General features: G+C 31.1%; 1 protein-coding gene across 1 annotated transcript; it reads left to right on the top strand.

The window, feature by feature from the left end:
- The first annotated feature begins 534 nt into the window (after positions 1-534).
- On the top strand, positions 535-17,100 carry cpb (F-actin-capping protein subunit beta). The gene is made up of 5 exons (XM_072535287.1): positions 535-685; positions 4,564-4,772; positions 7,049-7,221; positions 9,978-10,177; positions 12,818-17,100. The coding sequence occupies exons 1-5, from the start codon at positions 683-685 to the stop codon at positions 13,055-13,057; spliced, it is 825 nt and encodes a 274-aa protein (XP_072391388.1). The 5' UTR covers positions 535-682; the 3' UTR covers positions 13,058-17,100.
- Positions 17,101-17,500: the final 400 nt, after the last annotated feature.

The following is a 17,500-nucleotide window of genomic DNA, read 5'->3' as shown; positions in this document are numbered from 1 at the left end:
TTCTGTATTTACTCTCTTACATATCTCTGTCATAACCATATCACAGAATAAATAACAATCAGAATGCCCACTCTACTTGAAAAAATAAGTACACGCATCTCTCTCCAAAAATGTAGTATACACTTACTCATTGTCTATATAAACTAGCAACTAGCTAACTCGAAGAACTTCGTCTTAATTCACAGATCAGTTATTAGTGGTCTGTGTCTTAATTCGAATTAAATGTGTCAAAATTTAATAAGCTCTTGGTGCCTGATGAAAAGGCCTATTAGTTCGTTTATTTTACCGATTGTATTTTAAAATAACAACAAATTTTCGAGTGAAATTGCACTTTGATTTTATCCTTTAAAATATTAACTACTGAATCTTTACCAGATCACATTATATTTTAAATGAATCACTCATTGTGGAACATTATTTGCTTTTAACGATGGTAGATAAAAGATAGGGTGGCATTTTTTGGCGAGGGGAAAAATTGGTTGTATGACCTGTATAATAAATATCACGTTCACGAAGCTAAATAAGACCGTAAGAGGAAAGTGACATTGATATTGACGTATGACACAAACAAAAAGTAACGGTACTGCCAACATAATTCTCCGATCTCTTATCATTTTTCCAAATTAAGAATTTTTATGAAAATTTCTATTTTTTAAAATTAATTAAACAAAAATAACAAAACATGGTGAGTAGAAGTATAAGTTTGATAATTTGCTTAAAGTTTGATATTAAAATTGGATTAAATGACTCATTGGCACCTGTTTACTTGTCACACCCATTTGATTATTTGGCATTTATTAAATAAATATAAATATTTTTATTATTAGGAGGATTTCTACATATATGCATATATATTATTATACTTAAATAGCTAGGTCGCAAATGCAATTATTACTGTAGCAAAGAAAACAGTAGGCAAAACTGTAGAAAGCAGCCAAAATTGTATATCAATAAATACAAAAGATCTAGTAAGGAACATGGCATGAGATCATGAGAAGAAGGTTCATAGAATACTCAGGAATTGACCAAACTTTTAATATTCATCACCTGAAAAACAAACATCAAGAGCAAGTAGAAAACAAAATAGAAAGTGAGAAGTGTATAAGTTTAAAGCCTGGAAAGTATTTATATATATATTTGAACAATTGTTTGGAAAAAAATAGTTTACAAATAGTAAATTCTAAGATTAACTAAATTTCTCTCAAGATCTTTATTATAGAGTAAGATCTCTTACTTTCTTGTTCATACCTCTCTTACTTTCATTGATTCTCTTAAAACTTAATAATATTCATTAATATAAACTTTATTCCAACCATAGATGACCAAATCATAATTAGATAAGAGTAATTAAAAGTTGGTGGCATAACAGCAGAAAAAAAATACAGTTCACACTTCCAACAAAACAGTGATTGCATATCTGCTTTACAAAAAAAGAAAATGTTTAATATCTTATTTAGGAGTAATACTATTTGATATAACATAAATGATAATATTACTGATAAATACACTCAAACCATTCAATATCAGAATGTGACTGACAAATCAAATGACCAGACAATTCAATTGACATGAAAATTATAACAAACAATAAAAACATGCAGTAGATAAAATAATGTGTATTGCCATATTGAATTAATCATAAATAGATTAAACTACTAAATAAAAAAAATTTGTTGATGTTGAATGTAAAGTTGATGACAGATAAAATGATAATTGATTGAAATAATATGAGTGCACGAGATGCAAAACTCGCTAATCGACAAAAATTGAAAAAAGTAGTTAAGCACGCCATCTTGTTCGTACAATATTTAATTATGATTTTACACAAGTATTTGGAGCAAAACTAGCTTTTTAACACACGAAAATCCGTCCCAAAAATCATGACTTAATGCAAAACTCGCTTTATGCATTGATGCGTGCGATGCAAAACTCTCTATTTGTACGGCGTTCAATCACAGCATCAGATTTTACTCACGTGGTTAGGGAAGGGCATCATGCATGTTGTTTGTTTCCTGGTGGTTTGACCGTTTGACTCAGTCGCGTTTTAGCGGTATTCTGAATTGTTTGTTTAACTTGAAGTTTCCCGTTTTTAAAATTATTAAAATGCAAATAGACAGTGAAATTTCTGCAGCCAATGATAGTGTTAGTTCTGCAATACAACCTACTCCAAAGAACATGTGTAGAACGAAAATTACGACTGAAAGTAAAAGACAAAAGCTCAAAAGATTAAGGTAATAAAAACGATATCAATTTGTTAGAATATTTTTTTAAAACTGTGATATTTTAGGCACACTCCGACACATTTATAACGGTCAGCCAGGTAAGCCGTACTATTGTGCCACTTTAACAATGAGCGAAATTCAAGATTTTCATAGTGCTTCTAAGGAAAAATGTGGACAAGATAGTTTTATAATTGCAACTTGTGATGACCAGAAGTGCAACAGATCAAAAGTGGAAAAAGAAAAAAATATCCATTTTGTATTATGTAACCGCTTCTGCTAAAAAATCCGTGTTTGTAAGACGGCATTCTTAAAAATCACATCCCTTAGTAGAGATCGGATTGAGAGAGTCATGAAAAACTTTGTTTTAAGAGGGAATATACCACGAGAAACAAGAGGAGGTGATCGCATCCTTAAAAAAACGATGATAAAAAGTTAGCAATAAAACATTTAATTGAATCTCTCCAATGCATAGAGAGCCATTACTGTAGAAGTAAAATCAGTACTCGTGTTTATTTACCATGTGAACTTAATTTTACAAAATTATGGAAAATATACGAATCTAAAGTTCGCGATAACCAACTACATGTTAAATTGTCATTTTTTAGGACATACATAAATTCTAATTACAACATCGGATTTGGCATCCCAAAAACTGATTTATGCTCAACCTGCGTAAGATCCAAGGAAAAGTTAAAAAACAAAAATATTTCTAGTTCAGAAAAGTAAATTATTATCACCGAGCAACGGATACATAGACTTAAAGCAAAGGCATTTTTGCCTTATTAAAGCAGCCGCTAGAACATACAGCGGTTTTTTCGTTTGATTGTCAGAAAAATTTGCCTTTGCCTAAGCTTCCGGATCAAGCTTGTTATTTTAGTCAACATATTAACTATTACAACTTTACGGTAATTCATGGATCATCAGCAGCACAGTTGGTTCCAGAAAATGTTTATTCTTATGTTTGGACGGAGGTGGATTTTCCCAAAAATTCTAATTCGATAGCTTCCGCTGTTTGGGATGTACTGAATAAGTTTAACTTTCCCAATGAAATCGATACAATTCGTTTATTTGCTTATAGATGTGGGGGGCAAAATAAGAATATTATAATGATGACCATGCTTTCTGTTTGGTTGATGACAAAAGCTCCCACAAACATAAAGACCATTAACATAATATTCCCCGTAGTGGGACATTCTTTTATACCACCTGATAGGTTGTTCGGAATGATTGAAAGAGAGGTAAAAAAGAAATGAATTATTTTAAAAACTTCTGACTACGAAGATATTATAGCAAATAAGTCGACAATTAGAAAATTTGGTTTAGATTGGCAGGTGTATGACTGGAAGATTGAAGCAAAAGTAAACACCAAAGCACCATCCTCATGGCACTTTCAGTTTAATAAGGCTAAATGGTTTGTGCTTACTAAAGGGAAAACCAATGCACTAATACGAGGTGAGACCAATTATTGTGTTGGCGTCGGTGAAGCCAAGTCTGTTGTTAAGAGAGGAATAAAATTGACACGTATCAATCCTACTCAACTTCCTATTGGCTGCAAACTCAAGTGCGATAAATCGACAATAATTTCTCTTCTTAAAAAACATGGAAACGCCTGAGAAGAAAATCCTGATTTGGTTTTCTTTAAAGAAAATTTTATTAACCCTCGAAGGGTGGAAAACCAGACTTCTGTAAATGATGTTGAAGCTGGCTGCAGTGCTTTAAAACCTTGCGATATTAATTTACCAATTTAATGTAATATGTAAATAACTGTTTAATTTCTTTGTGAATAAAATTTGTTCCAAACTATTTATGTAACATTTTTTGGCGCAAAACTCGCTAAATGCATTCTTTTTTCTTCATTTATTTAAAAATTCTGCACTATTTTTTTTTAAATATGTTAAAAACTATTAGAGGTGTATATGTTCTAAAGGCACGCTAACATCATTAATTGGTTATTAACAAATATAATGCAAAAAACGTTTTTTGCACTTTTCTCAAATTGACTTTACATGCATTAAGCGAGTTTTGCATCTCGTGCACTCATATACTGTAGATAGAAAGGAAGATCACCAATGAAATGGGCATTGGTTTAAAAAGAGTCTTATTCTAGATAAGTGACCAAAGCAAATAAAAGATACATTTGAGCCTGTGTAAAATGGAATGATATGGTTATGATTGAATTTTTTTGTATATATGTTATTCCACACCAAAATTTTGATCAAGCATACAGTATTTCCACATTATATGAAAATCATTATATAATTACAATTATAGGTATTTTTATAACCACATATATCTTTATTTACAATCAATCATATTGCATATGAACATTTTTATATTTTAGGGAGACCAGTTTGATTGTGCTTTGGACTTAATGAGGAGGTTACCTCCTCAGCAAATTGAAAAAAACTTAAGTGATCTCATCGATTTAGTTCCCAGTCTATGTGAAGATCTACTATCATCTGTGGATCAGCCATTAAAAATTGCAAAAGATAAAGAAACTGGAAAAGATTATCTTCTTTGTGATTATAATAGAGATGGCGATTCCTACAGGTATATTTATTTTCTTATAATAATACATTTAAAAGAATTAAGTAAAATTCAGAAATATAACATTATACTAAAAAATTAATATTTTTTTTTTGTTTACATCTAGATAATTTGGTAATCTTTTTAAAATATTTTAAATTTCTGTAGTTAATTTTTTGTGATGAAATGTCTATCTTCTGTCTTTAATAACATGTAAATATTAACACACAAATTATTGCAATATTTGGTTAATTTTGTATTACTAGATTCATCTTTAGGTTATTATGGGATTATTCTTCTTCTGAAATTAGACAAACCACTATTTCAATCTGGTACTTGATCATGAGATCTTTGTATTCAAACCTAACCTTTCATTACACTCATCAATATGTCTTGTATCTTAATAAAAAAAGCCAGCACCTTTTTATGTGCTTATGGGCTTAAAAGCATTTCTCCTGGTTCAATACTTCTTTTGAATAATTAATGACATGATACACTAGTGTCTAGTGTATCATGTCATTAATTATTTTACATTCACAGAGGGCATGTTTGGCAGTTTCTTTTTCAGTTTTCTTTTGGATTATTCACTCTTCCTATACTACACAGAAACAGAGATGGTTCCTCATTTAAGTAATAGTATCCAGTTGACATATCTGTGAATATATTCAGCTTTTGTCTGCTGAATCTTTGAGACTATACACCTTCTCTAGTAAGTGGCCTGATAGTTATATATTTCAGGTTTTTAAAACTGGTGACAGAGACAATATAAAAAATTATAGGCCTGTTATGTTATCTGCCATCCCTAAATTCTTTGAATTAATTCTAAACAAATATCTCACTTGGCATTGTAGAAATCTCTTGATTAATGAGCAACATGGATTTAGGTAGGGTAAATCTATGTCTACAAATCTTGTTTTGTATCATGATTACATTATACAAAACAAGATGGGTACCAACTGGACTCCATTTATACCGATTTGAATAGGTTGAATAAAGTTGTATTTTGTTATATCCTTTAGCAAATCTAAAAATAATGTGTTTGACTATCACATTAATACAAGCCTTCTCTCAAGAGTGACTGAAATAAGATATTTGGGAAAAAACCCCTCACATCGAGAACTCTGGAGATCCCCACATATAGAATTTTATATCTTACTTTCATCTGTAGCGTCCTGTCTTATGCTTCTATAGTATGGTCACCATACTATTTTAACCATAACCCTTAAAAAAATTCAAATAAGTTTCCCTGTATTTGTGCTTATGGGCTAAACTAAAAGAACATGTCTTTGTTGGAACTAAGGTCAGGGCTAAACATTATTCCTATTCCTAATCCCGTAGAAGACTACAGAACTAAATGTGATCTAGTTTTTTTCTATAAACTTCTTGACCATACCACTGACTATTTCGATTTATTAAGTTTCATCAACTTAAGATATAGTACTAGAATTCTTAGAGATGTGCCTTTGTTTTTTATAAAACACTATCACACTAACCATGGCTTAAATCTGACTTGTCTGTTTTATTTATTTCAGCAGTAGATAATCAAGCCCGGTTAAAAGGGTTCTTTGTGAATTACCAAAATTGTGACAGAACATTATCTTACAAACATTTATCTCACATTTTGACAGATCTGAGCAATACAAATATGAAAATTGTCTCATTAACTGATTTTTTATTTTTATGTTTTCATCCTTCCAACTTGATTTCAGTTTGTTTTAGTTTTTCAACCACATTTACAGCTGTTTTAATTGGTTTTTCCATTATCATATTTTTTTTTCTTGTTCTAGTTTCATCTTCTGGTATTTGAACCGTGTCTATATTAGAATTATTTTCTGCAGCTTCCAATGGTCAGGTATTTTCATCAGCATCATCAGAGAAAGAATCTGATTCATTTTATTCATAAATCTGATCCTTAGGATTGTCTTATTCCTCATCACTGTTAGATTGTTCTTGAACATGTTGCAAATGCAAAACATTCTTTTCAACAAATTATTTTCAGAGAAGTAGAAGTTATCTTTTTTATTGCTTAGTAATTGTTTGCTGCAACTTAATAATGGATCAATCAATATTTTCAAATATTTTTGTAGTTCTAAAAGTTTTTTGTCAGCTGTTTCAAGTAGTTGTTCATCACTATTTGGTAGAGTTTTTAAAATAGACAATATTCCTCAAAACAGGCACAAAATATCTTGTTTTCTTTCTTTATTTTAAACACCACAGACAAAAACACAATTTTGTCCAAAACTGGGCTTTAGTCCTTCCACATAATTATAATACATAATAAATAAAAATGTCTATTTTAGGTCACCATGGTCCAATACATACTACCCACCCCTAGAAGATGGTTCAATGCCATCTGAGAAGTTAAGAAAACTAGAACTAGATGCCAATCTTGCATTTGATCAATACAGGGAAATGTATTTTGAAGGAGGTGTATCCTCTGTTTATTTTTGGGATTTAGACCATGGATTTGCAGGTATTTTATATGATTTTATGCTTCACGATCACCAAACTTTTTAAAGAAATAAATAATAATTTTGAACATTAATATTGGTGCTGGATTTTTCGTTGTTAATAATAAATGTTTTAAATAAGTTCTACCTCTGTAGGGCTGCACGTGGAGTTGGTAGATGTTTTTAATTGAATTTTTTTAACATGGAGGATCTTTGTTCTTTCTATTATTTTGGTATATTGTGCATTATATCTTTTAAGATGTTTAAAATTCTTTCCCCTTTTTAATATGTTCACATAATATCTGATCCTTTGTGCTTTTATTATTCAGTGTTCTATTTTAATTTTTTGGTGTTATCATTTATTGCTGTATGGTGGCTGTCCATGAACCATTACTTACTATTTTTTTGCTGATTGTATGTGATTTTGTTTATTTGAATTCTGTTTTTCATCTGGTTTAATCTCAGTTTCAAGTTCTTAATTATTAGAAACATTTTCTACTGACATCTAGTCAGATAGCTTAAGTTAGTTGTAGTGAGATGGAGTTTAGATTTTTGTAAATGTGAAGTTAAATGTGTCGATAGCAATTAAAGAAAATTGTATACTCACGCTTAATCAAGCCATTAAGAGCGATGCTGGGAATATTTGTATTCAACTATGCATCAACAATTTACCCATATAAATTACCATCATTCTTGTACTCATTGTGTCGAGTAAGGACGATAAATATACGAAAATGGTTGCGTTTTGATTTAATTTGAGTCTCTTACCACTCGCTTACACGTGTTTCTGGGTCTACTCGTCATCAGAGAGAGTTTGTAAGAAGACTCAAACCAAATCAAAACGCACCGACTACTCTTCTTACAGCAGATTAAGCGTGAGTATACAATTTACTTTAATTGCTATCGACACATTTAACTTCATCTTTCCTCACTAGATGTCTCTAGTAGCATACTCTGGTAATTATTTTTTCTGTAATTGCCAGAGTAGTCGGTGCGTTTTGATTTGGTTTGAGTCTTCTTACAAACTCTCTCTGGTGATGGGTAGACCCAGAAACACGTGTTAGGGAGTGGTAAGAGACTCAAATTAAATCGAAACGCAACCATTTTCGTATATTTTGTAAATGTCTCTGGAATGCTGTTTTGCAACTTTGAGGAGAAAGCATTTTTTTAAGGAAAATTTAATTGTGGAGAATTTTAGTTCTATCTATTTTTGTCATAGATGTGATACTGTTCGAGACAATCAGTATAACAGATAGAAAAATAGAGGTCTATAATATCCTTTAAATCATACTAGTTCATTATTTTATTTTATGGCTCACACAGACCTAAAGACAAAAAAAATTGATAACTTCTTAATAACACTTATTAAGTTATAAAATATGGAATTAAATTATTATAACTACATAACATTATGTAGTGGAATTTACATAAAAGTGGCAATTCTGCAAAGATCCGGAGATAAATAGATTGCCAGCAGCAAGTGTTGATTCATGTTTTATTGTCTGTGTATCAAGTTTATGTAGGAAAACCCAGATCCATAAGGTATGCCTGCCAGAATCCCTGAAACCTCATATTTTGAAGAAATACTACCCTCTATATATTCTTCAATGACTGACATTCTCTCTCATCCACCATGCTGCTTCAAGGTTGTCATACTGACTCCAGTGTTTGCCAGAAGAGTTTCCGGTGTTTGATGCAGACAGTGACCTGTATAGTTGTCAGGATCGCTCAAAAGGGGATTTTTCCAAACTATTCATTTTGTCTTTGTCAATAATGGTAAAAACGCGCCTTTTGTCAGTTTTTGTCTATGATATGTTTACCACAAAAACTGATTTTCTATCTTTTACTTGAGTAATTAACATATTCCCCAGTTCTTGCCGTCGACATACACCAAATATTAATGCAACTTTGTTCATTAAAAACGTCTCATTCGATGATTCATGGATAAATTTTAAAATGTCTTCTCTAGAGAGAACTTTAGACTTTTTTGGCTGGAATCGTTTTGACCCTTGCTTCAAATATTCACTTAACTTATGCTACTTAGCGATGTTAATATTCGTATTTACCAATAAAGTTTTCTTTATGATTGAATATTAGGAACATAAGGAATTCAGAGAAAACATTTCACTGAGATCGCTGAAGTATCCTAGAAGCACATGGAGCTTTACTTATCATATGGAGTATTTTGGATTGGAATGTTTGAAGTATCTTCATATTTGTTGGTTTACTACATAGTTCTATTCGATATGCCCAAACTGATAGAAGTATAGCTTTGTACAGAAGCAGTTTATTTTCAAGAGATAACTGAGACCTTTTGTTAAATAGCCAGTTCATATTTTTTAGTTTAAGATCTAGTTGTTTCCATTTAGTTTTAATGTGCGTTTTCGATGTAAATTTTTCATCCAGGTGCAAAAGTAGTCCAGAAATGGAAGCCCCAAGGAAACAGAACAAGACGAAGGCCCCGTAAAAGATGGATAGACGACGTAGACAGGGATCTTAAAACCATGAACGTCAGGCAGTGGCGAAGGAAAGTATCCGACAGGGCAGAATAGAAGAACATTGTTAAGTAGGCCAAGACTCACAAAGGGTTGTAGCGCCATTAGAAGAAGAAGAAGATTAGTTAGCAGTGGGGGCAATCCTGACTCGATCTGTAAATCATAGCCCACACTAGATTTATTATTAGTTTGTGGGTTGTTAAGGACCCCTTAGGCATTAATGGGTTAAAGACATTTTGCTGTATTGTTTAGACTTAATAATTCTTATTATATTTTCCTTACAGGAGTCATTCTAATTAAAAAGACTGGAGATGGTAGTAAAAAGATTAAAGGATGTTGGGATTCCTTACATGTAGTAGAAGTACAAGAGAAGAGTTCGGGAAGAAACTCCCATTATAAAATGACTTCAACTGCTATGTTATGGCTTCAAACTAATAAACAGGGATCTGGAACTATGAACTTGGGTGGAAGTCTAACTCGGCAGGTAGGCATTTATTTATTAAATCATTTATAGTTGGAGGATATAGTGTATTAAAAAACAAAAAATCCACAGAAAGCAACCAGTGAAAACAGAATACAGATGAACATTCTGCTGGAGTTGTTTTTAAATATTAACAATATACTTTAGCATTTTTTCTTTCATTCTGTATAAAGTTTAAATTTGTGTCTTACAAATCTTTCAAAGTTTTAAAACTGTTTTAAAACAACGATTAAAGACTAGTTTCATCTGCAAGCGATTATTACCACCAGTTTACAACCTAAATAAAACCTGTGTCCGCCCATCAAGCGACTGGTTTTGTTTGGATCAGTTTCGTTAAATTTCCAATGTGAAAAAGTTATTCGTTATTCTGAAAAATCGATAGAATAATATTTTTGTAATAGCCTCTTCATTTTTACTTATCTCCAACTGTCAATTTTAATGTTGATATAAAATTAGAATAAAATCTTTAGAAATATCCGTAAATTTTTTTCAATTATTCGCGATTGAAAACAAAGTATCTGACCTCTGGCGGAATAAATTTAAACTACTAAAAGTGGTATAAACAAAACAAACAGCTGTTGATTTGAATAGAATTATTAAATTTTTTTAGTAAATTTCAGCATTATGACTACGTTAAAGTATTTTAAATGAAATTGATATTGTTCTGTTCCTCAATGCAATTCAAGATCGACAAAAGATATTTCCCTATTTCTCTTTCCTAAACTGGAAAACTTGAGGAAAAAGAGGAAATCAATAAAAAGAAAATACCACTATCATTAAGTCAATAACATATTGAGAATACATAATTTATTTTCAGATATAAATAAAGAAATAACAGAAATACAAATACTTACCATGTTGGGATAGTATCATGAGGTTTTTTCCTCATGATTTATTATGGAATATTTTCAAGATAAATCATGTGTTATGATCTTTTCTGACAGGTGATCTCAAATTAAGGTTGATTTCATGTAATCAAATGAACTATCTTACAATAAAGTCAAGTTCAAGTTATTTATTTATGTTAATATACAATAAAGTACTTAGATATGTCAAAAAATAGTATAAAATAAAAATTAACATATTAAAAACATAAGGCATAATATAAAATAATGCACATATTAGTAAGACAAACTTTACACAAAATAGGATTCATCAATACACAAGCCAGTTCCAAACATTAAAGTTAAAATTTAAGAATTCGTCACTTGAAAACTGCTTCCCCTTCAACCAATGGTCTTTTTGCTTCACCACAATACTCAAAGATATCATTAGGCTAATTTCCATTTTTAAATGATAAAAATAACTCGTCTTAAACCAATGGTAAACATTAGACTGTCATGTTTGTTTATACCATTTATGTCAGCCATGACACTGCAATCAACCTGCCCTCAACATTCAGTTTCAATCGCGAATTGGTTTAATATAAATTCTTTATCCTATTCAAAATAATATAAACAATATTTATTTACCGGCGACCTGCCCAATAAAAGCAGAAAGATTTTGTGCGGTGACTTGAATATTAATTACGCTGTTGCTTGTGCTACCCAATTATCCTTGGTCAATATATTCGAATCGTATGGTTTCACAATGCACGTTAATTCTCTTACAAGAATTACTAAAACAACATCTACCATAATTGATTATATTGTCTCAGATTTTTTACCCTTTGATGTATGTTCTACAATTATTAATGCAGGACTATCTGACCATGAAGCAGTATATACCAAGTTTAACACTCTTAACAAACAATCCTCGAAAACCCAACTTAGGTAGGATTTTTTCCGCTCAGAACTTTCGTAAATTCCAAAATTTGTGCTTGACCTCTGGGTGGCACTTTCCCTCTGTGGATGTGGACTATAATTTCAGTGATTTTTTAGATAAGCTTAGAAGAAGAGAAACCTATCCTAAACTTATCAAAACAGCTAAAAAAATGTACTATGAGAATCGTTTGGGAAGCTCTAAAAATGTTGCAAGGGAAACTTGGTCCATAATCCAAAAGCAAATCTTCCTGTAGTACTGATAAACTATCCATAAAAATTTTCTTAAATCTCCCAAATAATGTGTTAAAGTCCTGGTCTCACTAATTAACGATTCCTTTGAAAAATATATATTTCCACAGTGCCATTATTATTCCTCTTCATAAGGGTGGTGAAAAGTCCAATGTCTGCAACTATAGACCTATTGCCTTACTACCGGTCCTATCCAAAATTATTGAGAGACTTATAAAAGCCCGACTTATGTCCTTTCTCGTTGAAAACAACATTTTATCACAAAGTCAGTTCGGCTTTTTATCTAATAAATGTACCAGCGATGCTATGTTTTCTGTACTACATAGGGTCTATCAAGCACTAAACAATAATCTTTATACTGCCACTCTGTTTTTTGTGACTATGCCAAAGCTTTTGATTGTGTAAATCGATAAAGATAACTAACTCAAACAGAACCATATCCCTCTTGATAATGGCTCCAAAATGGGTGCCGAAACGTCGAGTTTTAAATTCTCAACGCGGTTCTTCCCAAAAACTTAGTAATTTTCATATATATATATATATATATATATATATATATATATATATATATATATATATATATATATATATATATATACATTCTTTTCTATATCTTAAATATTTTTTTCAGATCGAACAAGATGCAGCTGTAAATGATATCAATCCCCACATAGCCAACATTGGAAGAATGGTAGAAGATATGGAAAACAAAATTCGCAATACATTGAACGAAATTTACTTCAGCAAAACAAAGGACATCGTCAACAGTCTGCGATCAGTTCAACCGTTGACCGAAAGCCGCCAACAGCAGGCACTTAAGCAAGATCTCGCGGCGGCCCTTCAGCGTAGACAAAACAAAACTGAGAACTGATTAGTTTGTGTAGCAAGAAATTTTTCGAGTATCGGTGAGATCGGCGAATCAGATTAAGTTATTACTATCGAGACTGTTCACAGTCCTGTGTCTTTAACATAAACGCAAACAGGGTGTCTATAGATGTGTTTGTAGAATACATTGAATTGTAATGTTGAAGTAAAGAGATAAAGTTGTTTATATTTACTTCAATATTAAAAAATACGTTTGGTACAAGAATGTTTATCATTGTGACCATTTTGACTTGCACATATTGTCGCGTTACTCCTAATGATATCAATTAATATCATGAAAATGGGCGTGTACTAAAAAATTAAGGCCACTTTAAAAGTTAAACATTCACATTTTTAAATGCTTTTACATGTTGTACATTTATTAAATAAAGGAACATGATCAAATCCTAGATTCAGTATGTATATATTTATAAGTTTAATACTAAATACAAACTTTTTCTTTAGCTACATTTGGGTTTACTCTGTGCAAAAATATATGTATTATACACTTCTTGGAGAAGTTTATAAAAAGTTTTTTCTTTTTATACCTGAAGAAATACATGCGTTTGAGATTTTTTGGGTCTGTGAAGGAAGCTGTTTACCTGACTATATGTACTACTCCATTAACTACTCCTGACTCACAACATCTTCTTAACGTGCCTTATTAAGTCCCTTTAACGTTGGCGATTGACTTTGTTGATCTCATTTTAAAAAAAAGTTGCACCAGCCACCTCAATTCTACATTTTGTCTCTTTATCTGGATCTAATTGTTCGGTAATATAACAAGCTAGATATTTAAAATTGGAAACTCTGTGTATTGGTTGTCCATCTATTTGTAATTTTGTATTTTGATAAGATAAGCGACTAAATACCATGTATTTTGTTTTAGAACAATTAATATTTTTAGTCCCATCGTTAAAAGACATTGCAATCCAATCCAAAGTCATCGCTCAATATAACTGTGTCATCTGCGTGTCTGATTTTATTTATTAGTTTTCCATTCATTTTACACCATATGTGCCATTATGTGCAAAACACGCTTAAAGATTATGTCTGAATATTAAAGTTAAACAACAGTGGGGACAGCACACAACCCTGTCTGACTCCCTTTAGAATCTTACACTCTTCTGTCATCTTCCCATTAAACGAATGGTCGCTGTTTGACGCCAATATAATTTTTCAATGATCCCGACGTCGCGGCTTTAAACTCGTTTATATCTCAATATTTTAATTAACTTGTTATGATGTACTGTATAGCATACCATTCAGTGCAAAAAGTGCTTATTTACTTCCCAATCCATCTCTAAATCCAAACTGCGTTTTGGACGTTGTTTTTTTGTTAAAGTTATGTATTCAGACCTCAACCAGTTTTCTGGGATTTCACCAGTTCACTTAACCAATATTTAAATGTTTTCTTCGTTAATTAATTTTAACATATCTGCCGGGTTATTATCAAGGCCAACAGTTTTCTGTCCTAGTTCATCTATGTACATATACCAAGTTGTTCGAATTTCTTCTTCGTTTATTATCATTTTGCTCCAGATGTCGAGTCAACAATTGTATAAGGAGTTTTCTTATGATAGAGGCCAGCTATTTCTCTGCTTTTTTTGAACATACTACATGTGTCGTGTATTTAATAACCGCTACTCAGGCAAAACCATGGTTGACTATCACCATGGCAATGTTAATTCCCGAGGCAGATACTCGGAACAGTTGGATAGAACTGCAAGTGAACCATTCCCTTAGGATTTTTAACCTAGACATACTTCTTCTGACTATGCTGTCTAGATAATGTCCTAGATACTGTGGTTTTCTCGTTATTATTGCCAATGTTATCTCTTTATCACATCAGATTTTTAATTTTAAGAGTCTTCAATATGCCTACCTCGCAAATGCCTCCAATACGGTTATGCATAGTTTGTGGAGCGTCCATGTCTCTACACCATACAACAAGCTCGGGGAAATATAATATTTAAGCATCCCTAATTTCAGTTCCAAACTTATTTTATGTTGTTAATTGCAATTCGTGTTTTCTTTATCCGTATTTAGTTTTCTCGTATATATTTGTTTGTCTCGTTAATATTTCTTATATCGTTAATCGTTCATATTACAAATGGGGTCGTAATCTGTCTAGTACAGCTTTTCTACAATTCGGAGTCCAGGTTTAACTGTAGGTGTTGTATATCTGTCTGTGTACACTTAATGTTGCCTACACACAAAATTGGTTGACAAATTAAGAATAAGAAGCTATTTCTGTACCTCTCGTTGATAGTAGATTGACTACTTCGTTTCTGACTGTGTCTTATGTATCTGGGACTGGCTAGTTCAAAAAGGATTCAACCATTTTGTTTTCCTCCAATCCGAATTTTTCAACCAAATTATCTCTTTCCCCATCTTTAGCATTAAAATCACTCATCAATATTGTAATGGCTTTCTCTTAGATCAATTTAAATGGCGTTTGAATGATATAATGATGATGTTTGTCATAATAATGAAGGATTATACTATAGGATACAAAATAATCTATCGATTTTTAACTTCATTAGATTTCTTGATGTGCATTCATATATTTGCATTTATATTTTTTATAACATATAGTTGTAATAAAAATAGGGAATATTATAAAATACCAAATTCTTTTAATATTTTCAGATTAATTGTTTTATTAAATATTTGTTATCACTGTATATTTCTTGGCCTAATAGTTTAGTGTGCCACGAAAAAGCAAATGCAATAATTGTTATCCTAAACCCAAAAATTCAAATGTAAATAAAAAATATAGTGATAAATTATATCAAACCTCAGATTAGCGCCCTTAATAAAAAAAGCTTTGCAACAATCACAGTTTTCTACACCGTTTGCACCGACACCCTGTATTGTTTTAGGCTTGTAACATATCGCTTTAGAACATCTAAAGATTTTAACTATTGTGTAAAAACGATATGGTACACGTTCCCATTTACCTGAGCTGAGGTTCTATTTACAGTATTTTATAATTAACTTTACCGATGGATTCCACAAGATAAAACATTTTCAATCGATTATATAAATAAATTCTTCATAATTTTTTAATACCGAACCTACTATCTTATCTTTCAATTATTTTTATGATGTAAATATCTTATTGTGTACAGAATCACCACAAACTCTCTTAAAAAAAAACATTGTAAATGCTACAGGTGGCTATTATAAATTCTAATGGCGAACCTGCGTAATTGTTTTATTTATGTTTTCTTTTTCCAATCTATGATTTAAATTAATAATGTTTTGTGGGAGAACATTTTGCTTCACTGCATAATTATTGGTGATTGTAGAGTGGACTGTATTATTTATTAATTTAAATTTCTTGGATAAACTTTATTAACTTTTATGTATTACTAACTGTATGCTTCTTCGCTTAGCTTCAGCAGCGCTTCACTTCGGTGAATGCGCGCTCACCTTGTCATCGCGATTGCGCCTTCAGCTTGACTGATCGTCGCTTCGCATAGGACCGTACTTAATTTCTGAACACTGCGTTTACATACGTGGCACAGTTATGAAGAATTAAAAATTTGAAAAAAAAAAAAAAAAAACAAAATACAATCATAAATTAAGCACAAAAACAAGCGTAAAGTGTCTAATAGCTAAGTGTCTAAAACTTCTAACAATAATTACATTTTTATTTCGTACCGATAAGGAGAGAGCTTGTGCAACATTCTGCATTTAATATTGAAAGATAATATTATGATACATACTTTATTTTGTATTGTGGAATCAGACCAATCACCTTATATCTTATTTTAAATCAAGTTTGTTGGTAAAAAAATTTTATTACTGAAAGAATGTAAATTGTGTTGCTTGTAATTTGGCAAAATCTTCGCTTTTGCATATCTCTTCCTTATCATTTCTTTGATTTATTGGAAATTATATGAAATTCTGACTTGTTGATAATTATTTTATTTATATCTTCCTCTAATCTAAATTTACGTTTGAGTATATTATTTGTATGAAGCTCAATGTTTTCCCCTTGTTATTATGTAAATTTCTATTAAAAATACATTTTATATATAAGTTGGTTTTTATTTCTAAGTAATTATCTCACAATATTTATTACAACTACATCCTTCGCCTTTCCACCCAAACCTAGTATATCAAAACCCACTAGCATTCCAATACATAAAAAAATGGGGGACAGTAACAAAAAAATACGAATACGAAGTACTGATTAGGAAAAATCTAGAAAACAAACAAGATTAAAAAACTATTGAACACTGAACATAAATAACTCTTTTAACGTGTTCACTGAAGAAAGCAAAGAAAGAGGAAATGATCTAACAAAATAAATTTAAAAAATGGACCTACATTATTGTGCGAATTAATAGAATCATTGTGACATTTTTCAATATTCACAATTGGCAACACTGTTCACACATTTACAACGGAACAAACATAACCTTAAACTTTTTTCTGC

The sequence above is a fragment of the Diabrotica undecimpunctata genome, chromosome 6 (assembly GCF_040954645.1).
Source record: "Diabrotica undecimpunctata isolate CICGRU chromosome 6, icDiaUnde3, whole genome shotgun sequence".
Taxonomy (NCBI): Eukaryota; Metazoa; Arthropoda; class Insecta; order Coleoptera; family Chrysomelidae; genus Diabrotica; species Diabrotica undecimpunctata.
The sequence above is the reverse complement of the archived record's forward strand: the minus strand, read 5'-3'. Positions and strand labels throughout refer to the sequence as shown.

What these genes read in the sequence shown, in the direction of transcription:
- cpb (XM_072535287.1), top strand. An exon ending in TTTAGACCATGGATTTGCAG is followed by an intron (nt 7,222 to 9,977) that starts GTATTTTATATG and finishes TTTTCCTTACAG; the next exon opens with GAGTCATTCTAATTAAAAAG. An exon ending in GTGGAAGTCTAACTCGGCAG is followed by an intron (nt 10,178 to 12,817) that starts GTAGGCATTTAT and finishes TATTTTTTTCAG; the next exon opens with ATCGAACAAGATGCAGCTGT.